The 26214-nt window shown below is 35.8% G+C and overlaps 1 protein-coding gene across 3 annotated transcripts in view; it reads left to right on the top strand.

Moving 5' to 3' along the window:
* The window catches only part of pard3ab (par-3 family cell polarity regulator alpha, b), a 116820-nt gene that overhangs the window by 50336 nt on the left and 40270 nt on the right, over nucleotides 1–26214 (top strand). The window contains exons 10-21 of one of the 3 annotated variants that reach the window (XM_073847095.1): nucleotides 3192–3331; nucleotides 3437–3565; nucleotides 4489–4524; nucleotides 7083–7271; nucleotides 7640–7807; nucleotides 8630–8780; nucleotides 11988–12171; nucleotides 12405–12547; nucleotides 15407–15451; nucleotides 18345–18575; nucleotides 18715–18934; nucleotides 23732–23839. In XM_073847095.1, the coding sequence (XP_073703196.1) occupies nucleotides 3192–3331; nucleotides 3437–3565; nucleotides 4489–4524; nucleotides 7083–7271; nucleotides 7640–7807; nucleotides 8630–8780; nucleotides 11988–12171; nucleotides 12405–12547; nucleotides 15407–15451; nucleotides 18345–18575; nucleotides 18715–18934; nucleotides 23732–23839 (1744 nt within the window). The remainder of the gene's footprint in view (nucleotides 1–3191; nucleotides 3332–3436; nucleotides 3566–4488; nucleotides 4525–7082; nucleotides 7272–7639; nucleotides 7808–8629; nucleotides 8781–11987; nucleotides 12172–12404; nucleotides 12548–15406; nucleotides 15452–18344; nucleotides 18576–18714; nucleotides 18935–23731; nucleotides 23840–26214) is intronic. The other 2 variants (XM_073847096.1, XM_073847097.1) reach the window with 2 other exon arrangements.

The following is a 26214-nucleotide window of genomic DNA, read 5'->3' as shown; positions in this document are numbered from 1 at the left end:
AGCCCTGACATGTCACTAGACATTAAGAAATCATGTTCATTTCAAATACTTATATCACTGTCAACAGTGGTCCGGCCAGGATGTTGTCATTTAAAAGTGAGAGTTGCAGCCCACGACTGATGTTATTGTTGTCATTTTGTGTTTTGGTCTGAGGCTCCACCCTCCAGCTATCTACCAATCACGAAGTCAGTAGAGTTTTGTGATCCGGGTTGCCAGCTCAACTGCAGTTACGAACATGTCGGATAAAATATGTATAACATTACGAAACCTAAAAGCCTCGTTATGAATCCGAAATACGTCGTGACAAAGTCCGAAATAACACAAGGATTTGTATAGGAGATGCCTTTGAAAGATGCAGACGGCTGAAAACGGAGAAGAATTTGAAGACAGACGCCATCGTTGCTGATTTTCTAGGCAGGTAAGATTCATCTATGTTTGGCTAACTTTGCTTCCGTACACAGTGGATTTTCCGCGGTCGCCCGTGCTAAATGCGTTCATAAAAAGCTTTATATCGCACCACTAGCAGGGTATGAAAACAATCTATGTTCCGACTGAAATGTGGTATTACAGTACATCTTTACGAAGTATTTCGCTAATCGCCATTAGTACATTTTTGCGATACATAATTACTTCGCAAAACATCTCTCGTGAAGCATAAACATAATTAACAGAAGAAAAAAATTACTGTGTAGGACTCGTCACTTGCCATTGGAAGCTCCTTGTAGCAGCCTACGTTCCTGCTGAATCCTGCAGCTTAGCTGGCAACCTCGAGTCTGGGGGGAGCGGGAGGGGATACACCGTTCTACAGTATTGTGAAAGTGATTGCAGTACCAGTTTTGGCCACAATCCTACATACAGTTCCTTTTTATTGTAGGTTAGTTTTCCTATCTTGATGACTAAATTATGTTTGTTTGTTTGTTGTTATTAAAATGATTTATTGTGAAATGTGGTTATGTTAAAATATGGTTTATGCCTTGTTTATGATTAAGGCTGTGCTAATGAATCCAGATGTCTATTGCTGAGCATATTTCCCATCCTGCAGAGTCTGCTGTTCTGATTCAGCTGGGAGAGTGTTGCTCTGTTATCTGCCAACAGCTCCTTCCTGTTTTTGTGTGTGTGTGTCCCTGCTGTAAAGGTGTGGGATGTGAAATGATTGACAACAGTTGGCACAAGTCTTGGCACCTGTGTGTGGACAGGTGGCCCAGCGGGTGCACGAGGTGGCGGCGGGGTTACGGAACAGCGGTGCAGGGAGCGTTGCTAGGCAGCACCGTGTGTCAGTGTGATGTGTTTCCATATGGCTGTCTAATTCTCTCTGTGTTTTATTGGACCCGAGTCGCGCACACACAGGAAAACTCGCAGCATTCTTTTTGAAAAGTGTGACTGAACTTAACCTGTGGGGCCACTTTCTCTTTCTCACTCTCTGTCTTTCTCTCACGCTCAGATGTGCTTATCTCAGCCTTCTCACACAGTCTCCAGTTTCTGAACCTCAGAAGGTTTAAGCCCAGTCTGTTGGGTCGATAGGTCATGATCTTGTGTTGCCTTTCAGACCCCCTGTAGTCCAGGTGGCTTCTGTTCCAGTCCTATAGTCTCCATCAACAGGCTGTAGCCTGATGGTTCTCTAAGCCGCAAGCTTCTGATGTTACTCATTTGCGAACAGTGAGAAATTCGACACAGAAAGCACTCAAAAATGGGGGGACAAAAAATAAAGAGCTAAATGAATGCATTTAAACTGCAGTCCTTTCAAATGTACTTTAATTTTCAGTATAGAACTGACACTGAAGTATTATGTAGTAGAACAGTTTCCACCACCAAAAAAAAAGGTAATTGCGTTTTTTTTTTTTTTATCTCACAATTGCGAGTTTACATCTTAATATTCACTTTTTTTTTTAATTGTGAGCTATGAACTTGCAACTGCGAGTTATGAAGTCAGAATTGCGAGATATAAACTTGCAATTCTGAGAAACTAAATCAGAATTGCATGAAATAAACTCACAATTCTGACTTTTTTCAGAATTGAGCTGTTAACTCAAACAAGTTATGAAGTCAGAATTGCGAGATATAAACTCACAATTCTAACTTTTTCTCAGAATTGTAAGTTATGAACTCTCAACTGTGAGTTATAAAGTCAGAATTGTAAGATACAAACTCACAATTTTAAGTTTTTATCTTGCAATTCTGAATTCATCACACGCAATTGCAAGTTATACATTTAAGATTGTGAGAAACTTGCAATTCTGAGAAATTAAGTCAGAATTGCGTGATAAATTTAAATTTCAGAAATGTTCTTAGAACTGTAAGCTATAAACTCGCAATTACGAGTTATAAAGTCAGAATTGTGAGATATAAACATGCAGTTCTGCAAAATGAAGTTAGAATTACATGATATAAACTCGCAATTCTGACTTTTTTTCTCAGAACTATGATATAAACTCTTGAAAGTTAAGAATTGAAAGTTATAATGTCAGAATTGTGAGAACTAGTCTTTTTTCCCCCAAAAGTGGACTTTATAACTCAGAATTGCGAGTTTATCTCACAATTCGATCTCGAAAAAAAAGTCTGAATTGTGAGATAAAAAGTCGCAATAATAAATGTCTTTTTATTTTTTATTTAGCGATGGAAATGGGCTTCCATAGATAATAGATTGACAGTGGCAATATTATAATATAATTATATAATAATGTAATATAAAATAATATTATATAAAAAAGTCAAAAAATGGTAATAACAAAAGCTACATTATTTTTTAAACATAATATTTTTTATAATATAACGTAATATTTTAATAATATAACATAATATTTTTTACATTTATTTAGCATTTTTGTATGAGTCTTTTTTATATCAGAAAACAGTTTTAATTTAGGTTTAACTTTTGACCTCAGTTTGATGTTAAGGTTACATTTTGTGAATCAGTGATAATCAGTGAGAAGCAGTTGACATATGAATGTAGATTTCCCCAAATTTTCTTTAACATTACATTTATTTATTTATTAAAAAAAAAATTATTTTATTTTATTTGTGACACCATACCAGCAGACATGTGTTATGCAGCATTAGATCTGTGAATTGCCACTTACAGCCATTTAACAGTGTTTTAATCATACAACACCTTGTTTCTCAGGTTGAAATGGATAGGTGTACTGTATAAATCCTTAGGCATGTCTTTTAACTGTGTTCTCTGTGCCTTTCAGGGCCTGAAGGTCTTGGGTTCAGCATCACGTCAAGAGACGTTCCTCTCGGAGGCTCTGCCCCTATTTACGTGAAGAACATTCTGCCAAGAGGAGCTGCCATACAGGACGGGAGACTGAAAGCAGGGGATAGATTACTAGAGGTAAACCGAAAATAATGGAATTAATTTTTTTATAATAATGAAACTATTATAAATTAATAAAGCAAAACATAGACACAAACAAGTGATTTTGTGGTTTGACTCCAGGTCAATGGAGTGGATCTCAATGGGCGTGGTCAAGAGGAGGTGGTTTCTTTGTTGAGGGCGACGCCCATGGGTGGGACTGTGACTCTTCTGGTACTGAGACAAGAAGAGACCTTTCTACCCAGAGAGATGGTAAGGAACTATCTGTGTGTGTGTTTGAGTGACAGTCATGAGAGTGTCGAGGTGTGAAATCCTCCTGCTAATGTCTTAATAAAACTGTCCATCACTATATCGCACATCATCTCTGACATTTAGAGTCTCACCACGCTTGTTTGACTAGTGGTGTGTTTGAGTCAAGGTTAAGTTTTGCAATTTCACATTTCCTTCACACACTGATGCCATTTGCATTTCAACGAAAGCTCTATAAAGAGGACTATTTCTTCTTGCTTATTTCAGTTAGCCCTTCATTTTAGCTTCTTTCACTCTACTTTCTGTTACACATATTTTATTTCATTTTACTGGCGATTTAAAGAGATAGTTGACCCAAAAATGTCATTCTGTCATAAATTGCTCACCCTTATGTCGTTACAAACTTGTAAGACCTATGTTCATCTTCATAACACAAATTAAGATATTTTTGCTGAAATTCGAGAGCTTTCTGACCCTGCATAGACGGCAACATAGTGCAACACGTATGTCCTTACTACCTTTCTGAGCCTCGAACGTGCTAGTTGCGTTGATGTCTGTGCTGGCATAGCTCTCGGATTTCATCAAAAATATCATAAGTTGTGTTCCGAAGATGAACAAAGGTCTTACAGCTTTGGAACAACATGAGGGTGAGTAGTTACTGACAGAATTTTCATTATTCGGGTGAACTAACACTAAAAACATCACTTTTAGTTAAAGAAGGGTCAATTCAGGTAAACTCTGTCAATTTTCATGTTCATATCAAAGGCAAAAATCCAACTGAGCTGAATTCGCCCTTCTATAATATTAACCCTAGTTTAAGGGATCTTAAGATTCATCTTTGGTTGCACTGTGTGCATGTTTGTTTTAGCATTTAGGGTTTTCAGTTGCAGTATTACCATAGTCCTCTCCTTCCTCACTCTCTTTAGAGCACAGAACCAGCAATGCAGAACACAAGAGAATGGGTAAGAACTGCACACACACCTTCACACCCGCTCATACTTCTCTACATGAGAAGAACTGTTTTATTTAACAGACGTTCAGTGCAATTGTTGTCAGTATGTGCATGTGTCTCTGATGTTATTTAATGATCCTGAACCAGCCCTAACAGTTTCTTAAAGGGATAGTTAGCCAAAAACAGAAATGTATGTACTCACCCTCATGGTGTTCCAAAAGTGTATGAGTTATTTTCTTCTGTAGGACATAAAATAAGATATTTTGAAAAATATTTTTTGGGAATACAATGATTGCATAGGCAAAAACATTTTGAAAAGGTTCTTCAAAATATCTTATTTTGTACTCTGGAGAAGAAAGAATACAGTCGTACAGGTTTGAGATGATGTGGGTGAGCAAATGAGTTCATCTTCAATCATTTATGGATGATATAAGCCTTTAATTAATCTGACTCACTCTATCTGTATCTCAATCTGTATCTTTTTCTTTGTCTTTAATAATAGACTTTATGTTGCTGTGATTTTCTTAGTTAATTGGTCATTATTATTACACACTCATCTGGTTGTGATTATTAAATCTAATCGCAGTTATTTGAGTTAAGCAGTTGATGTGACTTGCGCACCTTGAATTTAGACCTTACTCTGTATAGAGCTGCAGCTGTTACGCTTCAGAAACACTGTGAGTGTGAAAGCTCATTGTGAGCTCATCCTGTCTCTCTCTTTCTTTTTGTCTGTTTTCCTCTTTCTGTCTCTCTCGCTGCTGTTTGTGCATTAACCTCTCAAGGCTGATAAGATCTGCTTTAACAGTGGCGGTCCAGAGAGTAGGAGAGAACTAAATGAAAGCCATCCATTTCCTTTTGAACACAAGTGTGTGTGTCTGTGTGTGTGTGTCGGAGGTTGTTACATTAAAGTGAAGGTGATTAAAGCTCAATAAAGATAGACTTTATAGAGCAGTCACTCAGTAGATGGTTGTTAAAGCTGTCTCATCTCTCTCACTCTCTCTCTCCCACACAAACACTCACGCACTGACAGCCGCTAACACGAGGGAGTCACTGGAGAGGTCAGAAGAGCATCAGACGTAATGGGTTTATTATCTGTGTGTTTGAATCAGAGAGCAGAGGTTTGGCGAGCATCGTTTCTCATGAAAGCTGCCGTCCCCGCCTCATTTACATGTGCTGAATTTCCTTCAAAATAGGTGAAAATGGCAGCGCTGTGTGTCAGGGCCATAGTAATGGACAGGAGAGTGACTTGAATGTAAAACTGCTGGTGTAAAGATTCATAGCTTGCACACTGCAAGCTATCCTGTCATGTTTAAAAGAGAGAATTCACCCAAAAATGACAATTCTGTCATTAGTGACTCACCCTCATTTCATTCCAAACCTGTATGATTTCTTTTGTGGAACACAAAAAGGTTTTGAAGAATTGCACTGGTGACTCTTTTCAATTCAGGTTTCCAGAGAATTTCTCTTTTTGTGTTCCACAGAGAAAAAGAAAGTCATATGGGTTTGAAACGACATTAAAGGGTTAGTTCACCCAAAAATGAAAATTAGCCCATTATTTACTCACTCTCCAGGTATCCTAGGTGTATATGACTTTCTTCTTTCAGACAAATCCAATCGGAGTTATGTTAAAAATTATACTAAGCTTTAGAATTGCATGGGCAGGTGTTTCTCTTCATCAGTCCAAAACAAGTCCAATAAAGTGCATCCATCCATAATAAAAAGAATGAATAAAGGCCTCCTGTAGTGAATCGATGTGCCGGTGAGTCTCGCTCAAACCAACGTTTGTTTACAGAAGCAAAAGAAGCTAAGTTTCCTTACTTTAGCAAAGGAAAACTAGTCTCCTCTTGGCTTATATCGAAATCCTCTGACATTTTTCTTTACAAATCCTCATTTTGCACATCTAATTTGCGACTGTTTTGCTTTGATCTGTCTATGGTGTGTTTGCGTTTGTCACTTGTGAGCGACCGTCAACGTCATCCATCCGGAGCTAGATTAAAGTGATTATTATGTTTTAAATGTGGATATTTTTCTTACAAAAATGCACCGATTCACTACAGGAGGCCTTTATTCATCCCCCGGAGCCTTGTGAGGCACTTTTTATTATAGATGGATGCACTTTATTGGACTTGTTTTGGACTGATGAAGAGAAACACCTGCCCATGTAATTTTAAAGCTTGGAAATGCCAGGGCAGTTTTTAATATATCTCTGATTGGATTTGTCTGAAAGAAGGAAGTCATAAAAACCTAAGATGCCTGGAGGGTGAGTAAATAATGGGCTAATTTTTATTTTTGGGTAAACTAACCCTTTAGGGTGAGTAAATGTCTTTAAATACTCTCTGAATGACCGATTTTTAGTGTGTGGTTGGTCTGAGAGGTCACAAAGCATGATATTGTCTTAACATGAAGATGTTTATGTTTTTTCCTAATGAACCTGTCTCTCCAGGCTGTCCTTGTTCTCCTGTTTTTTGATAAAGAAATTGAAATGGCAATTTAAAAGCAAAGACAACCAAGTGTTCTTTCTTTCAGTACAGTTGGTGATTACAGTAATGTCTCTTTCTGTTTCTGTAGAAGGTAGAAGACGAGGAGTTGGTCTTAACCCCAGACGGGACACGTGAGTTCCTGACGTTGGAAGTGCCTCTAAGTGATTCTGGCTCGGCGGGATTAGGAGTCAGTGTCAAGGGTAATAGGTCAAAGGAGAGCCACGCTGACCTGGGCATCTTCGTCAAGTCTATTATTAACGGAGGAGCAGCATGCAAGGTTAGAAATACACCTGAAATCAAGTTTTTATGTTTTTCATGATTTTTGGGGGGGATTTTTACAAAATATATAATTTATTCCTGTGATGCAAAGATGAATTTTCAGCAGCCCTTCAGTGTCTTCAGTGTCACATGATCCTTCAGAAATCATTCTAATATGCTGATTTGCTGCTCAAGAAACACTTATTATTATCAATGTTAAAATTTTAAGAGAACACCATTTATTTTAAATAGAACCTTGTGTAATGTAATAAGTGTCTTCACTGTCACTTTTAAACAATTTGATGAATCCTTGCTGAATAAAAGTATTAATTTATTTTGTCTTGAATGGTATATGGCTGGTCTTCATAATCTCATGCTCTGGTACAGGACGGAAGGCTGCGAGTCAACGATCAGCTAATCGCAGTCAATGGGGAGTCGTTGTTAGGGAAGACAAACCAGGACGCCATGGAAACGCTGCGCAAATCCATGTCAACGGAGGGCAACAAGCGAGGGATGATTCAGCTGATTGTGGCGAGACGAATCAAACGCCTTGAGGTAAAGAGAGATGAATCGATATGATGAGAGTCTTTTGATCAGTGTTCGTGTGAATGTGTATATAGTGCTTTATATATTAGTTGTGTAGATGTGTAATAGCTCATTAGTATTTTGGGTTGATGTTCTTGACATCTTGATATTTCTCGACTGGGGTCATTAAGAGCCATTTGAAGTTGCATTGAAATTGCAATTTGGACCTTCAACCCGTTGGGTCCCACTGAAGTCCACTTCATGGAGAAAAGTCCTGGAATATTTTAATCAATACCCTTTTTTTGACTAAAGAAAGAAAGACATGAACCTCTTGGATGAAATGGGGATAAAGTACATTATCAGAAAAGTATAGTGAATCCTTTAATTTCTCTAGTCTTGCTTTAAATTTGAAAACAGACACAATTTAGCATCCCTACTTCAGCACACATTAAGGTCAACCACGTGCTATTTTCTTTCTTCCGTCTCCAGAGAACGTCTGATCCGTTTAAACACCAGGCAATCAGGTCACTGCATTTCACAAATGTATCCACAAGGGCCTTCCAGAAGTATTTTTTGTAATTCTAAAGGGAGAACTATGATGGACTCCTGCATTTTTGTGTCACAAGGCTATTAAAGCTTGGCCGATAATGATGGTAATTCTCTTAACCAGAGCAGGATCATAACTGCAAGATTTTCCCATCATTCTGAGTGTTCAGGGTCTGCATCTGACTGATTCTGGCCACTTGGTTACCACAACACAAACCAAAGCTTAAATAGTAGCCAGTTAAATCTCTCAGTAGTTAAATTCCGAGGTTATGTGATTTGAATGATGATTTTCCTTTTGTCTGTCAGGGTGAGAGCCGTTCCAGTCCCAGAGGGTTAGAGCGGACCCTGAGCCCGTCTCCTGACGACCATGAGCGGCGGATATCACACTCGCTATATGGAATCGAAGGGCTTGATGACAACCTGAGGCCGCAAGCCAACACAAATAATCGTAAAATGAGTACGTTACAACACATGTAAAGGGACAGTTCACCCAAAAATGAAAATTACCCCATGATTTACTCAACCTCAAGCCATCCTATCTGTATATGACTTTCTTCTTTCAGACAAATGCAATCTTCCAAGCTTTATAATGGCAGAGAATAGCTGTTGAGATTTTGAAGTCCAATAAAGTGCATCCATCCATCATAAAAAGTATTCCGCATGGCTCAAGGGGGTTAATAAAAGTCTTCTGAAGTGAATCAATGCATTTGTGTGAGAAAAATATCCATATTTGAAAAAATATATAAGCAATAAATAACTTCCGCTAACTGTTGTACACACTTTAATGAGAGATTAACGAGAGTATACACATACAGTTGAGGTCAATAGTTTACATACACCTTGTTTAGTCTGCAAAATGTTTATTTTACTAAAATAAGAGAGATCATACAAAATGCATGTTAGTTTTTTTTAGTGATGGCCTGAATAAGATATTTCACATCAGGCATTTACATATCGTCCACAGGAGAAAATAATAGTTAAATTTATAAAAATTACCCCGTTCAAAAGTCAACTTTAATACTGTGTTGTTACCTGTTCAAATGTTTTCACCCCCTGTCCTCAGTGTGACAAGATGGATCTCAAAATCATACAGTCATTGTTGGAATGGGTTCAAACACACACAAATACTGAAAATTGTGGAACCTGAAGGAATTTTCTGAAGAACAGCGGGCCGTTTAACTGTTCAGGACAAAAGGGACTCATGAACAACTATCACTAAACAAAAAAAAAAAAAAAACACAGCTGTAGGTCATTCAGGTAACAACACAGTACTAAGAATCACGTGTATGTAAAGTTTTGAACAGTGTCATTTTTATAAATTCAATGCAAATTATGTAATTCAGGTCAAGTACTATATAAAAAAAATAACATGCATTTTGCATGATGCCTCTTATTTTAGTAAAATTAACATTTTGCAGATTCTTCAAGGTGTATGTAAACTTTTGACTTCCACTGCATCAATAGATAGATAGATCCTAAAATAATTGTATTATTGAATTAAATGATGCAAATGTGGAAGCACGTATATGGCCTTCAGATAAACTGGGTTTGGGAATTCATCATTTAGGTTTTTTCTCAAGAAAGTAATTATTTGCATTATTTTGCAAGTTAACCATCACCAGATGCTCTCCGCAATCACATTTGAACGCAGCATCAGGTTTCAGGAGTAGAATTGGCATCTCTAGGCTGCAGTGTGTAAGAAACATGTGGTCTAACACAAAACATATGAGTGTTACCCTGGACAAACAGATGCAGAGCTGTGGAGGTTCACTGAGAGCTCTGTGTGAGAGAGAGCGAGCCCAGCCGGAGCTGTTATCCTGCCTGTCAACAACTGAATCCACTCATGGGAAATGACAGTAGCAGGGTGCCACACACAAACATGCACATGCTTTTCCATTTACTCGATATATATGCAGAGTCATGCTCATACCATACCATCCATTTTTTGCACTCACACAGACAGGCTTTCACTTGCAGAGATACAGGCTCGCTCTGATCGGAATGTGACTATATCCATCCATTTAAAAGACCTGTTCGCAAACACTCCTCAGCAAATGTGCTGGTAATGGGGTAATGTTGTTGTTTGTGTGCTGATTGCATTTGGATCTGCTTCAGTGAGGTTCTCCATGAACATACAGCAGGTTAATGTCTCGTCTTCTAATGCTATAAAGATTCGAATTGGTTTTTGAATTAATTAGCCTATCAGGTATGTGTGTGGTGGAGAGAACTAGAATACGTTTGTTGGCTTCCGGAAGTAAACATTCCGTTCATTTTTATCTATAGGTAAATTGATAATTTATAACCCTTAAAGGATTAGTTCACCTCCAGAAACAAATTCACAGATCATTTACTCACCCCCTTGTCATCCAAGATGTTCATGTCTATCTTTCTTCAATCGTAAAGTAGCATTTGTGGTTTAAAAAGTGTATAAATTGTAATGTTTTTAGCAAATAATCAGTTGTTTCGCTTGATAAGACTCTTCTTCCTTGGCTGGGATTATTTAGAGCCCTTTGAAGCTGCATTTAAACTGCATTCTGGAAGTTCAAACTCAGGGGCAACATAGAAGTTCACTATATGAAGAAAATTCCTAAAATGTTTTCCTCAAAAAACACAATTTCTTTACGACTGACAAAAGAAAGATATGAAAATATTGGATGACAAGGGAGTGAGTATATTATCTGTACTTTTTTGTTCTGTCCTTTAAAAGGTTTGTAGATTGCCCATGATTCTGGAAAGAAATCTCCACCAATTGGTGACAAGCACAGGTGCTGAAATAATTGTATAGCACCTATATTGTTTTATATTTTTCCATCATTTTTAATTCAGAATTTTAGTTTTCAATGCTTCATAGGTTTATAGTTCTTTCCCTTGTTAAAGCCGTGAAGTACACACTCTTGTATCTGTCTTTTTTCCTTCAAATCCAAATTTATAATGTTACGGTTTGATTCATGGCTTATTATGCTTTAATGAAACCTTTTTTAAAATGTCTATTGGGGAAAATGAGAGTACAGTGTTTAACGGAAAAGAGCCATTAACAAGCTAAAGAGCATGAAGAGAATCATTTTGTTCCAGTATTTCTTTAAAAAAGCACTTTGTTCCTAAGCGTAGTGCATTTTGTGATCGTTTACATCCCACGCGGTTTCACTTATTGAAGTATGTACTGGAAAGAAGAAAGTGTTTCTCATGGGCTTTATTTTAGACAAGGGTGGGAAATTTCTGAACAGATTAAAAACACAAACAAGCTAATAGCACTATTTCTTTCTAAAACACATACTTTCTCTTAGTATTTACTGGAAAAACTGCCTTTTGTTGCACTAGATGATATAGAAAATCAGCCATGCAAATTGCTTCCAGACTATATGTAAGAGCAAGCAAGCATATCCAAGTCAAGTGGACTACACCATGTGTTTAATTTGTAAATCTCTCATGTAGAGTACGACACAAATGATTCACTGTGATTCTCTGTGACTTTGACCTGCTTTGCTCAGGATGAGATGATTTATTTTTGCATGAATTATAAATAACAATTTGCCATCTTTATTTTACCATCTGCACATCATGAAACCCCCACCATGATCACGATTAGCTGTATTACTTGATTACTGTATAATAATAACATAATTTGATTGTCCCTACACCCCTTCCTGTTCTTATCTCGCTGTAGATCATTATCAGCTCTCGCCGACCGTCAACATGCCTCAGGATGACACGGTCATAATTGAAGACGACAGGCCACGTGTTCTCCCCGCCCAGCTGTCTGACCAGTCATCGTCCAGTTCTCACGACGACATGGGTTTCGCTGTGGAGACGCCTCCGCCGCCACCCTGGGACCAAGAGCTTCCCGACAGGTAAATAAAAGTGGACAGTAGAAAGTTTTGTAATTTATTTATTGAAGTAGCTATTGTCTTTGTTTCTATTTCGAGCATCAACTCTCTGACTCTTCTGACGATCTTCCTGCTGTAATTGAGTCCATGGCCTTTCCTTTGTTTGTCAAAGAAGCTTCGGTTATTAGAACAGGGCCAAGGGCTGGACACTGTGCTGTGATTTAATCTCTCTCTCTTTTTCTCTCTCCTTCCCTCAGCACTACCAGTGCTAATGATGAGGGGGTGTTTCAGAGGGAAGGTTTTGGCAGGCAAAGCATGTCTGAGAAACGCACCAAGCAGTATGGAGATGCAAGCCAACTCGACATCATCAAGACCCGCAAGTCCAAGAGCATGGACCTAGGTACTCTAAAGATCAACCCAAAACACAGTGCTTGGTCTTAGATACTGTAAACATCTATTCAAAATACAGTAATTGGACCTATATACTTTAAAGATCAACTTGAAGCACAGAGCTTGGTCTTAAATACTCTAATCATCACCCCTAAACACAAAAGTTAGACCTAGATACTCTACAGATCAGTCTTAAAAATGACCTTTAGTCATGTTGTAAGAGCACAGTAAATACAGTAGTTAGACCTAGATACTGTAAAGGTCAGTCTTAAAGACAGTGATTGGACCTAGATACTATAAAGGTCAGTCCCAATCTCAGTGATTGGACATAAACACACTAAAGGTCATTCCCTGTTTGTGCTTGGACTAAGATACTCCAAAAATTAGTCCCAAATGCTGTGCTTGGACCAAAACACTCTAAAAATCAGCCCCAAACCCCCAACACAGTGATTGGACCTAAATACTCTAAAGGTCAATCTCAAAACTGCCATTGTACCTAATTACTTTAAAGAACTCCTAGACACTACTTAGACCTAGACACACCAAAGGTCTGTCTAAGCACTGTCACACAGTGCTTAGACTCAAATATTCTGAAGATCAATCCAAAAAACAGTAATTGGTCCTAATTACTCTAAAGATCAACTCAAAGCACATTACATAGACCTAGATGAACAGTGCTTGGCCTTAAATACTTTAAAGGACAATCCAAAAAACAGAAATTGGACCTAAAGACTATAGAGATCAATCTCAAAAACTGTAATTGGACCTAATTACTTTATAAATCAACATGAATCACATTAGACCTAGACGCACAAAATGCCTGTCCCAAAACACAGTCTTTGGACTTAAATACTCTAAAGGGTCAATCCAAAAAACAGCATTTTGACCTAAATGCTCTAAAGGTCAATCTCAAAAACTGTAGTTGCATCTGATTACACTAAAAATGGTATTTAATTTCGCTAAAGATGAACTTGAAATACATTACTTGGACCTAGGTACTCTAATGGTCCGTCCCAAACACATAAATAACGTAAAGGTCAATGTCAAAAACCCTTAATTGGACCCAATTACTTTAACTAATTAATCAACTCAAAGCACATTACTTGAACCTAGATACTTTAAAGGACTGTCCCAAACACAGTGCTTGGACTTAAATACTCTAAAGGTCAATCAAAAAAACAGTAGCTAGGCCTAAATACTCAAGAGGTCAATCTCAAAAAAACTGTAATTGGACCTAATTACACTAAAGATTATCTCAAAGCACATTACTTAACCTAGATGAACACAGTGCTTGGAATTAAATACTCTAAAGGTCAATCAAAAAACTGTAACTGGACCTAACTACTCTAAAGATCAACTCGAAGCACATTACTTAGAGCTAGATAAACAGTTATTGGACTTGAATACTGTAAAGGTTAATAAAAAAACAGTAACTGGACCTAAATACTCTAGAGAGCAATCTCAAAAAACTGTAATTGGACCTAATTACTCTAAAGATGATCTCAAAGCACATTACTTTGACCTCAATGAACACAGTGCTTGGAATTAAATACTCTGAAGGTCAATCAAAAAAACAGTAACTGGACCTAAATACTCTAGAGAGCAATCTCAAAAACTCTGATTGGATCTAATTACCTTATAACTCAACTAAAAGCACATTGCTTAGACCTAAATACACTGAAGGTCTGTCCCGAACACACTGTGTGGACTTAAATACTCCAAATGGTCAATCCAAAAAAAAAAAAACAGTATTTGGAACTAAATACTCTAGACGGCAATCTCAGAAACTGTAATTGGACCTTATTACTCTAAAGATCAACTCGAAGCACATTACTTAGATCTAGATACACTAAAGGTCTGATCTCAAATACTCTAAGTTTCAATAAAAAAAAAAACAGTGATTAAACCAAAATACTCTAAAGGTCAGTGTCAAAAACCCTTAATTGGACCCGATTACTTTAAAGATCAACTCCAAGCACATTACTTGGACCTATGTACTCTAAAGGCTGTCCCAAACACAGTGCTTGGAACTAAATACTCTAAAGATCAGTCCCAGGAAATAAATTCCCACCCCGAAATCTAATCCATCGCTCAAGTTACTTTCCTCTCTTTATAAGAGCACTTCTCAGAATGCCTCTCATTCTGGGCATCACCATTCACCCCTCCACCGTCACTAAGTCTGCACTGGTCTCCCTTGTGCATGTGCTTTCTAATCTGAACACTTGTTTCCACTCATCCAATTCTGCTGGATGTTCCTCACTTACCGCTTTACCACTGAAATGGAGCTGGTGCCAGAGTGCAAACAAGGGATCCTGCAGAACCTTCCGCAGATCTGCTCAGTGTTTCCACTGACTCTAGAGCTGAACGAAAACGTGTTGTTTTATTTGGAGTTTGGAGTCTTATGTGGGCGTTCACCACATATTTGCTTATTATTTAAATTGACAGTTTTCTAATTTGACTTTAGTTAAGAATTTAGATTTATAGCCCACTTCTAGATATCTAGCTTGAATTTTTGTTTTAAAACCTTTGTCAATTACATTTGAATGTTTTTGGTTTCGGAAGTGATTTCTGCTTTTGAGATCAGCAAGTTAAAGGAAATGAAATATGAATCTCAGTTCTCCCACCTTTTTTTGGCCGAAACATGTGGAATGAGGTCAGTTTGGGCACAGGCACGGTCTCAGTGGAAAAGTGATAACTCTGAATCAGCAGAATTACTGTGGAAACTCACCTTTTGTTAATGAGCACTGACTGATTGTTTCTGTCGTCTGTTTTGTTGATGGTTAATCTTGCCTGGTTGCTTGCTGCATGTTGAATGGTCAAACTAACCATCCTGTCTATGTATGTGTATGTATGTGTGCCCCTCACACAGTGGCTGATGAGATTAACCTCACACACTACACAGAAAACAGAAAAGGTAAGCATGACCACTTCTTTTCCTGCACACACACTCACTTCTATTCCACACTGAAGGATTTATAAATCCTTTCCTGTTTTTCTTCAATGTTGAGAAATTTTTCCTAATGTTTCATCCTTGATTACTTTCCTAGACCTCTCATAAACAGCACGCATTTATTTCTAGATTTTCAGCATTTATACTATGCTAATTAGCAATGTAGCAGAATTATTTGATGACGGTGAAAACTAGTATTGTGAAATATAATTACAGTTTAAAATAACAGATTTTTGTTTTAATATATTTTCAAATGTGATTTATCCCTGTGATGGCAAAGCTGACTTGTCAGCATCCATTACTCCAGTCTTCAGTGTCACATGACCCTTCAGAAATCATTATAATACGCTGATCTGGTGCTTAAGAAGAATTTCTTATTATCTTTGTTGAAAACAACTGCGCAGCTTTTAATATTTTTGTTTTCAGGATTCTTTGAATATAACAACAACAAAAAAATGTTCAAAATATTAATGTCTTTAATGTCACTTAATCAAGTTAATGCATCCAATCTGAAAAAAAGTATTGCTTTAATAAAAAAAATCTTACTGATCCTCTAACTTTTATTTTCATTTTTTATACATGCACTGCCGTTCAAAAGTTTGGGATCAGTAAGGCTTGTAATGTTTTTTTTTTTTAAAGAAGTCTCTTATGATCATTAAGGCTGCTTTTTTTAAAATCAAAAATACAGAAGAAAAACTGTAATATTGCAAAATGTTTTTGCAATTTAAAATTATGGCTTTCTATTTTTAACATATTTTAAAATATAATTTATTCCTGTGATGCAAAGCTGAATTTTTTCCAGCCATTACTCCAGTGTTCAGTGTCACATAACCCTTCAGAAATCATTCTAATATGCTGATTTATTATTAGAATTATCAATGGTGGTAGCAGTTGTGCTTCCAAATATTTTTTGATACTTTTTCAGGATTCTTTGATGAATAATTCTAATATGCTGATTTGGTACTTAAGAAGAATTTCGTATTAACTTTGTTGAAAACAACTGCGCTGCTTTTAATATTTTTGTTTTCAGGATTCTTTGAATATAGAATGTTCAAAAGAATTTTTTCTTCAAAATTGAAACTTTTGTAACATAATTAATGTCTTTAATGTCACTTTTAATTAATATAAAGCATTCTTGCTGGAAAAAAGTATTGCTTTATTAAAAAAAAAAAATAACTTTCTTTTTCGTTTTATACATACACTGCTGTTTAGAAGTTTGGAATCAGTAAAGAAGTCTCTTATGCTCATTAACTCAAGCATTTGTTTGATCAAAATACAGAAGAAAAACTGTAATATTGCTAAATGTTTTTACAATTTAAAATTATGGCTTTCTATTTTAATATATTTTAAAACAGAATTTATTCCTTTTTACCAGCCATTACTCCAGTCTTAAGGTGCACATAATCCTTCAGAAATCATTCTAATATGCTGATTTTTCATGATTCATTGATGAATAAAGTTAAAAAGAAGAGAATTTATTCAAAATATAAATCTTTTCTAACAAAAAAACAAGTCTTTGCTATTACTTTTTAGCAATTTAACACATTCTTGCTGAATAATAGTAGTAATTTCTTTCATATTATTTCATATTATCATATTAGTGTATATTGTTAAAAAAAGATTACTATTTTTAATAAATGCTGCTATTTATCAAAGAATCCAGAAAAGAAGTATCATTGATAATAAATCAGCAAATTACAATTCAGCTTTGATCACAGAAAAAAAAAAAAAAACAGAAATAAAAAATTAATAAATTAGATGTATATTAAAGTAGAAATACTCTTTTTTTTTTTTTTTACATTGTCAAAATATTTCAAAATATATACAGTACAGACCAAAAGAAGGTATGTCCAAACTTTTGGTCTGTACTGTAGATATGAATTCAACTGAAAAAACTTGTGAGAAAATATCTTTCAGGTGGTCAAATAGCAAATAGTGGAGCTCTGCAGCCACCTACTGGTAAAAGTAATTTTTTTTTACTTTTAAAACTGGATTTTCCAAAAGCTGGGCGAAAATCTTACACTAAACCATGTGAAATTATCCATGTTATCCCCATGAATTAAAGTTAGAAATGTGGGTCTTTTATAAAGTGAATTTTACATAAAAAAGCAGTTTTTGTATAAAAACCCATTTAAAAAATATTTATTTATTAATTTATATATATTTAAAAAATATCACTAACCCACTGAAAACTGCACAAATGTAGAGTAAAAACTTTAATAAACAGAAAAATATACAGTACAGACCAAAAGTTTGGACACACCTTCTCATTCATTTGAATGAGAAGGTGTGTCCAAACTTTTGGTCTGTACTGTATATATTTTTTTTTAATCAAATAAATGTAGCCTTGATGAACCTTACTGATCCCAAACTATTGATAGCCAGTGTATGTATTTTCTTTACAAAAATTACTGTAGTTTTGTATATTATTGCTATGGAGGTACAACAGGTAGTGGTGTTGTAAAGCACTTTGTTCTGTCCATTTTTATTGTAATATTGCATTATTACAAAGACACAACTGTATTATATGTAAAAATAGCTGGGGAGGTCTGACACGCTTCAATAAGACAGCGCTCCGTGATGAAGATAAATTCACGCAATCTCTCCTTGGCTCCACTTACATTCATTTATCTTCATCACTTATTACAGAAACGCATCTTCACGCCTTCATGGCTGACTACATACGATAGCAGCTCACACACACACACACACACACACACACACACACACACACCACGTAACGTTCAGATAAATGCAGCTGCTTTTATCAGGGTTACAGTTGAGATTTGTGGCGGACAGACCGCATGCATAACTAGTTGAATGTGCTTTGTGGTTTAACTAGCGAACTCTTCCTCAGGCTCTTCCTCACGTGATGTTGGCCCGTCTCTCGGCCTAAAGAAGTCCAGCTCTCTGGAAAGTTTACAGACTGCCGTCGCTGAGGTGACACTCAACGGCGACATGCCTTTTCACCGGCCGCGGCCACGCATTATACGGGGGCGGGGCTGCAACGAGAGCTTCCGAGCTGCAATTGACAAATCGTACGACAGGCCAACACCCAATGAGGATGAAGAGGAGTGCATGGATACATGTATGGCTGCTCCTAATTGGTTTAATCAGTAAACGCACTAAAATGTTCAGATAACAACTGGTAATTTGATTAACTGGTTGTAATTTTGTTAATTATGACTGTTAATACCTGTGTTCGCTTTTCTTATTTTGTGATGTAGTGGAGGAGGACACCGAAGGAAGCTCTCGATCAGGGCGGGATTCGGTTTCCACGGTAGCTGATCTCACTCCGCTTCCCGTCACCGAGCAACAGCTGATCAATGGCAACCAGCCTCAAAACGACAAGAAGAAAGAAAAAGGGGGGAAGGACAAAAAGAAGCCGGAGAAAGAGAAGGGTAAAACAAAGAAAGGAATGCTCAAGGGTCTTGGAGAGATGTTCAGGTAATTAAAAGCAGATCTGAACAGCTTTTTGTGTCAGATAAAAGAGACTAAGAATAATGATGATAAGAGCGCAGATGAGCCCAGAGCAGTTTTTCCTTCATGTCCTTAATTACCTCAAAATCCGACAATAGAATAAAAAGCCTAGTGAGCTGCCCACCGACGCATCGTAGGCATGTCCCCGACTCAAAGACTTTGCCAACAATAGGCAGAACAACAAAATTGAGATGTGAGCGAAGAAAATTAGTGGTTATGTACATGCAAAACACATTGCTAAGGTGGCTGGTTCTCTGCTGTTGCAAAGGTGTTGTTAGGTGGTTGGTAGGGTGTTGTTGTTTTTATTATTATTCTGGTTTCTATATATGAGATGTATTTGGCAAGCTTCATGCTGCCTCATAAAGAAAAAAAACACACAAAAATTAGCACTTTGCTGTTAAAGTCACAGAATGCATGACTTTGGAAAAAATATATATACAGTTGAGATCAAAAGTTTGCATACACCTTGCAGAATCTGCAAAATGTTAATTATTTTGTAATTGCCTAAAGCTGTTCTTCAGAAAAAATACTTCAGGTCCCACAGATTCTTTGGAGCATTTTAGTGTATTTGAACTCTTTCTTACAATGACTGTATGATTTTAAGATCCATCATTTCACACAACGGAGGGACTCATGCAACTATTACAGGAGGTTCAAATGCTCACTGATGCTCCAGAACCCAATGCATTAAAGGGTTAGTTCAGCCAAAAATGAAAATTAGCCCATGATTTACTCCCCCTTCAGGCATCCTAGGTGTATATGACTTCCTTATTAAAATATTAAAAATTATCCTAGCACTTCCAAGCTTTACAATGGCATAGGCGCGTATTTCTCTTCATCAGCCCAAAACAATTCCATTAAGTGCATCCATCCATGATAAAAGTGTCTCACACTAGTGTTGGGTCGAGTCCACCTAAGTCGAGTCCGAGTCGAGTCCGAGTCTTTAACCATTCGAGTCCGAGTCCAAATGGGTCGAGTCCGAGTCCAACTAAACACTACTGTTTTTCAGTATCTTAACCTTGTTTTAACCTTTACAACTAGAATAAGGCAATGACAATTTAAATGTAAAAAAGTAAACCACCATTGCATATTGCCATTTGGATTTTTGATTTCACACCATCTCATAATTAGTGTCCTGCTCAACAAACTTTAAAGTCATGTAACAGAAGTTATAACTTATGTATTGTGACATATTTCAGAGTGAAACAGCTTTTAGAATGTGAAAAATTATAGGACTGGACAGGATTTAACTTTATTTGCTGTTATATAGTAAATGTATAAATTCAACGGGGTGGGTAGGAAGCTTAGTGAATGAGACCTGAGGAGCAGAAAATTCACCTCTTATCTCTGATTTTGGCTGTTTTGGGTTTTATATGACGAATGGTAAGACCTTAGACAGGGTAGATGGCATTTTGATTTTTTTTTTTCTTGGATGAAAATGAGGCTGTGAAAATGAGTTTTTAAGTAGCAGTCTATGGAGGCCATGGAATAAAAGAGTAAAAAAAAGGAAATTTGAGTTTATATTTCAAAATTCTGACTTTATTTTCACAATTTTGAGATTATGTCTCACAATTTTGATAAGAAATGACATTCTCCCTTTTCCCATCAGCTCAAAATCAAGAGTTTAAATCCCACACTTCTGACATATTTCCCCTCAGAAAACTTGAGTTAATTTGAGTAATAAAGTCCAAAATACAAACATCATATAAAAAAAATCTGAATTGTGAGATAAAATAGGCAAATTTAATATGACGCAGTCTGGTGCAGCAGGTTTACGTTACCGGATGCACAGATCATATTTTGTGACACATCTGTATTTCTCCCAACTGTTTAAATTCACTCAAGACGAAACCGACTGCATTTGCATTAATACTCTCCAAGACGGTGCATTTTGACATAAATTGTCATGTAAGTGTGTAGCAATAACATGCAAAGGAAAACTTTATTCAGCATTTGCACGCTGACTGAGAGGCGCTTTCGGTGAGCACGCTTTGGGTGTTTGTGTATGCATTGCAAAGAAACCAGCAGGCTTTCAAGTTCTGGCAAGACTTTTAAACATGTGCGAATACTGAATGTCACTTTTGTAATAATGCATCGAGTCAGTAAAATTTCTGTCAACTGTCCCTGGACTCGGGTGGACTCTGCAATTATTCCCGAGTCCGAAAAGCTTGAGTCCGAGTCAAGTCTGAGTCAAAATGCACCCGAGTCCGTGACAAGTCCGAGTCCGCTAAAAATTTAACTCGAGACCGGACTCGAGTCTGAGTACAAGTCCGAGTACCCCAACTCTATCTCACACGGCTTTGGGGGAGGGTGAATAAAGACCTCCTGTAGTGAATCGATGTGACCTAGAGTGAGTGAATCATTGGCTAATTTTTATTTTTGGGTGAACTAACCCTTTAAAAGAGACAAGGGTGAATACTTTTTGAATTTGAATTTCATTTATTTTGTCTTCTGGGAAACATGTATCTTCTGAAGAGCAGTACTAAATGGAAAAAAAAAAGAGATATTTAGGCAAAATATGAAAAATGTACACAACTTCATTCTGTTCAAAATTTTTCACCTCTGGGTCTTAATGCATTGTTTTTCCTTCTGGAGCATCAGAGAGCGTTTGAACCTTCTGTAATAGTTGCATATGAGTCCCTCTGTTATCCACAGTGTGAAAAGATGGATCTCACAATCATCTTATTTTCTTATTTTATTTTATATACTCTTATTTTGGTAAAATAATTAACATTTTGCAGATTTTGCAAGGTGTATGAAAACTTTTCCCCATCAGCACAGCGTGCTGATATACAGCCATATCTCACAGCTATGAGTGTGATATTGCGTTTATGCAACAGTTCGATGGCACAAGGGTTTAAATAAATAAGAAAAAAACTTTAAAAACCCTCTTTTGTGCAAACTACTACTTTCCGCCACAAATTCAAATCTCAATTTGACAGTTTAACAGTTAAGCCCAAGCCTCCATTACTAATTAGAAAATGTCACTTTAGAACTAGTAAAGAAAGAAGAATGGCCAAGGTAACACTGCTCTAGGCAGGTTTGTGAGCGTTGAATGGTCGCTGACGCCCTGGAGCTCACATCTTTGAAACACTGAAGTAAATTTTAGCTTTTGATGCAAAGCTCTTATGAAAATGAACCATGGTTTTACTACACATAAAACCAAAAAAACATGTATACTATAGTTAAACCATTGTAACCACAAATTATGGTCTTGCTACACTAACCATAGTTTAACCATGGTATTTGAAGTAAAACTATGATTATATAAATGGTAATCAATGCTCCAAAAAACATGGTTACTACACTTTTACTATAATAAAACCATGGTTAGTTTTCGTAAGCGAGAGGTTATCTTTATTAACAAAAAAACTGATAAAACTACATTCCATGACACAAAAACAGCATTATTTTATTATACAATTATGGTGGATTTGGGTGTCCGCCATGACACTTGCTATAAGAAATACTAAAAGCGGAGTGATGCAAACGGTAAAACGGTTGGAGTTCCGATATCACACTCCTCTCAGCCAATTAGATTAGAGGACCAGAAAAAAACTGTTGTATAAATGTGTGTGTGTATGTGTGGAAATTACTGAAAAAATGTTGATTATTAAAATAAATATTTATTTATTTTTAGTGCTTATCGTATACTAGCCAGATTTTTTTTTTTAAAGAAGTCTCTTATGCTCACCAAGGCTGCGTTTATTTGATCAAAAATACAGTAAAAAGCAATATTGTGAAATATTGTTTCAATTTAAAATAGCAGTTTTCTATTTTAATGTATTTATAAATATATAATTTATTCATGTATGGCAAAGCTGAATTTTCAGCATCCATTACTCCAGTCTTCAGTGTCACATGATCCTTCAGAATCTCTCTGATCCCAAACTTTTGAAAGAGTGTATAAAGTACAGGCACATAGACAGTAGACAGCAGTGCATCTGGCTACTGTTCAGACTTCCTGTACTAATATTAAAAAATAATGATATTGAAATCTAATCATTAATATTGATAGACTGTGAGTTTGTGTGTGACAGTATGTTCCTGAGCTCTAGCCAGAATGGACAGTCACATCCAAGCCACAGAGGGAAAAGTTTGAGTTTCCATGAAGTTTAGTAGAAAGATACGAGAAGACTGGAGGGGAGAGAAAGCAAGAACGCAGCTCATTTGAAGGTTTTTAAAATCTGTCAGCAATAGATAAATCATTTTTCAAAACGTCGAATATTTTAGACTGCTTCTGGAGCAGTGGAGTGTTTTAATGGCTGTCATCTGCCTCACTGAGCCAAAGATACCTGCTACATATTAATGAGCGCTCTACATATTAATGAGCTCCGCCGAATATCAGAACTCCTACGCATACAAAGGTATCCAAACTCCTTTCGGCTTTCCCGCACACACTCCAATCCTCGCACATGCAAGCAGAATATTAATGAATCGATATGCTTGATAAAACAAAGATTTGCAGAGAAGAGAAGACCTTTACGCTGTCTCTGCTTTGCAGACTTGCAAAACAGTGATTAGTTTGTTAAATGAATTAGAATAGATGGATTAAGAGCTTTAATGTTGGTTTAATTAGAGCAGACAGGTTTAAGAGCTCTTTCAGAAGCATAATGGCCATTAAAAATAAGAGACGTGACTAATGTTTTGAACAGAGTTGCTTTTGAATGCAACTTAGATTTTAAAAAAATTATAATAAAAATAAATTGTTATTGAGTTTTTCAATTGCCGTTCTGACATGCGTTGTATGTGTGTGTGTTGAAGGTTCGGGAAGTATCGTAAGGACGAGCGTATGGATGGTACAAAGTGGAAGGCAGAGGAAACTCTTGCATCGGAGGAAGAGACGCGCAGAATGAAACTAGAACAAGAAAGGTGCACACACACACACATACATAAACATACAGAGTCAAAGCTAATCTTAACTATCATTAGCCTCTAATCAGAGGCATTTCCTGTCACCTTACCTGCCAGCCGTACCCACTTCCTCCAACCTTCTTCCTCAGTGATTGTTTCAGTCCTGTTGTTTGTCATCATTGTGTTTTGTTAAAGCGTTATTATGCTTTTATGTTTGTGTGTGTTTGCATACTGATGCTTGAGCTAAAGCCTAATGTGTTTTAGTCGTTTTAAGTTCACCGTATGAATGTTCACCTGCAGGTGTGCGTGCGTTCATGTTGTTTTATTAATAATGCCATGTGAACCCCTCCCGTTTTCCCTTCTGTCCTGTGAGACCCTGCTGAGAAATCCCCACTCTTTCAATCTCTTTCTTAATCTCTCTCTTTCGTACAAACTCATTTATCATCTTGCTTTTGATGGGCGCTAGAAAGGTGTTTCAGTATGTTTTTAGGTCCTTTGTAAAGAAACTACTGATTTTAGGTTTAAAGGGATAGTTCACTAAATATTTAATTTTGGTGTTGTTTACTAAGCCTCACCTGTGCGACTGACTTTCTTTTATAGAACACAAAAAATAATGTTTTTGTCTACAATGAAAGTCAATGGGGTCCAAAACCTTAGACACCATTTGCAAAACAAACTATTTTTTCACTATATGTATTTATTTGTGTTTCTATTGTAGGCATACTGTACTCTTCTAAAAATAAAGGTGCTTCATGATGCCATAGAAGAACCTTTTTTGTCTAAATAGTTCTGTAAACAACTTTTAACGTCTGAAGAACCTTTCTGTTTCACAAAAGATTCTTTGTGGCAAAAGAAGGTTCTTCAGATTATAAAAAGTTTCCTTGTGGAACCAAAAATGGTTCTTCTATGGCATCACTGTGAAGAACCTTTTAAAGCGCCTTTATTTTTAAGAGTGTATATGTATATATATATATGTGTGTGTGTGTGTGTGTGTGTGTGTGTGTGTGTGTGTGTGTGTGTGTGTGTGTGTAAATTTGGTAACCATTTACAATAAAGAGTCATTTGTTAACATTAGTTAATGTATTAACTAACATAAACAAAAAATGAACACTACATTTATTACAGTATTTACTCATCTTTGTTGATGTTAGTTAATAAAAATGCAGCCGTTCATTGTTCATGTTAGTTCACAGTGCATTAGTTAATGTTAACAAACACAGCTTTTGATTTTAATAACGCATTAGTAAATGTTGAAATTAATATTAACTAAGATTGATAAATGCTATATATTGTTCATTCTTAGTTCATGTTAACTAAAGTAGGTAACTAATAATAACTAGTGAACTGTATGTCTTATTTTTCACCTTATTTATTTATTATACATATATGCATATTTATATATAAATATGTTTTAGTGTATTTACATTGTTTACTTTTATATACACAAAATCAAGTGACAAAAAAGATAAATGATGTTAGAAATGCTAAAATAAAAATAATGTAATATTACTAACATTCAAATTGTAATTGTAACATATAACAGTAAAATAACTTATTTTGGTATAATTACATTGCATATTTTTTACTTTTAATTTACACAAAAAACAGTGACAAAGAAAAACGGATGTTAGAAATGCCATTAAATAATATAATATTAATAACATTCAAATTGTAATTAACATTATTATTTAAAATACATTTATATATATTTATATATGAATATGTGCAAGTATATTTAAATATTGTATGTATGTTGCATAGTGTTGCCAAAGCTTCAGTAAAAAGCTGGAAATGCTAACAAAAATAACTTATTCATATGTTTCGGTATATTTCTTTGTATATTTTTACTTTTAATTTACACAAAAAAACTGTGACAAAAATGTTCGAAATGTTAATAAAATATTATAATATTAATAACATTCAAATTGTAATTGACATTATAATATTTATATATGAATATGTGTAAGTATATTTATATTTTTTTGCATAGAAATAATAAAAATAATTAAATTACATGTATGTATATTTGCGTTGTATATTTCTTTTAATTTACACAAAAAACAAGTCAAAAAAGTAAAAATATGTTAGAAAAGGGAATAAAAATTAAATAAAATTAAAAAGTTATTTAAAATACATATATGTATATTTATATGTGAATACTGTAAACATATTTGCATTGTATTTCTTATTGCATACAGTGTTGCCTTAGCATCAATAAAAAAAAGGTAATAAGATAACTTTTTAATATTAATTAAATTAAATGTATATATAAATACTAGTGGTGGGCATAGATTAATTTTTTTAATCTAGATTAATCTAGATTAAATCTTGAAATTAATCTAGATTAATCTAGATTAAAATGGCTAATTTGAATTCTGCCGAAGGCATTCAGA

This window comes from Garra rufa, chromosome 9 (genome assembly GCF_049309525.1).
Source record: "Garra rufa chromosome 9, GarRuf1.0, whole genome shotgun sequence".
NCBI classification, from domain to species: Eukaryota; Metazoa; Chordata; class Actinopteri; order Cypriniformes; family Cyprinidae; genus Garra; species Garra rufa.
The sequence above is the reverse complement of the archived record's forward strand: the minus strand, read 5'-3'. Positions and strand labels throughout refer to the sequence as shown.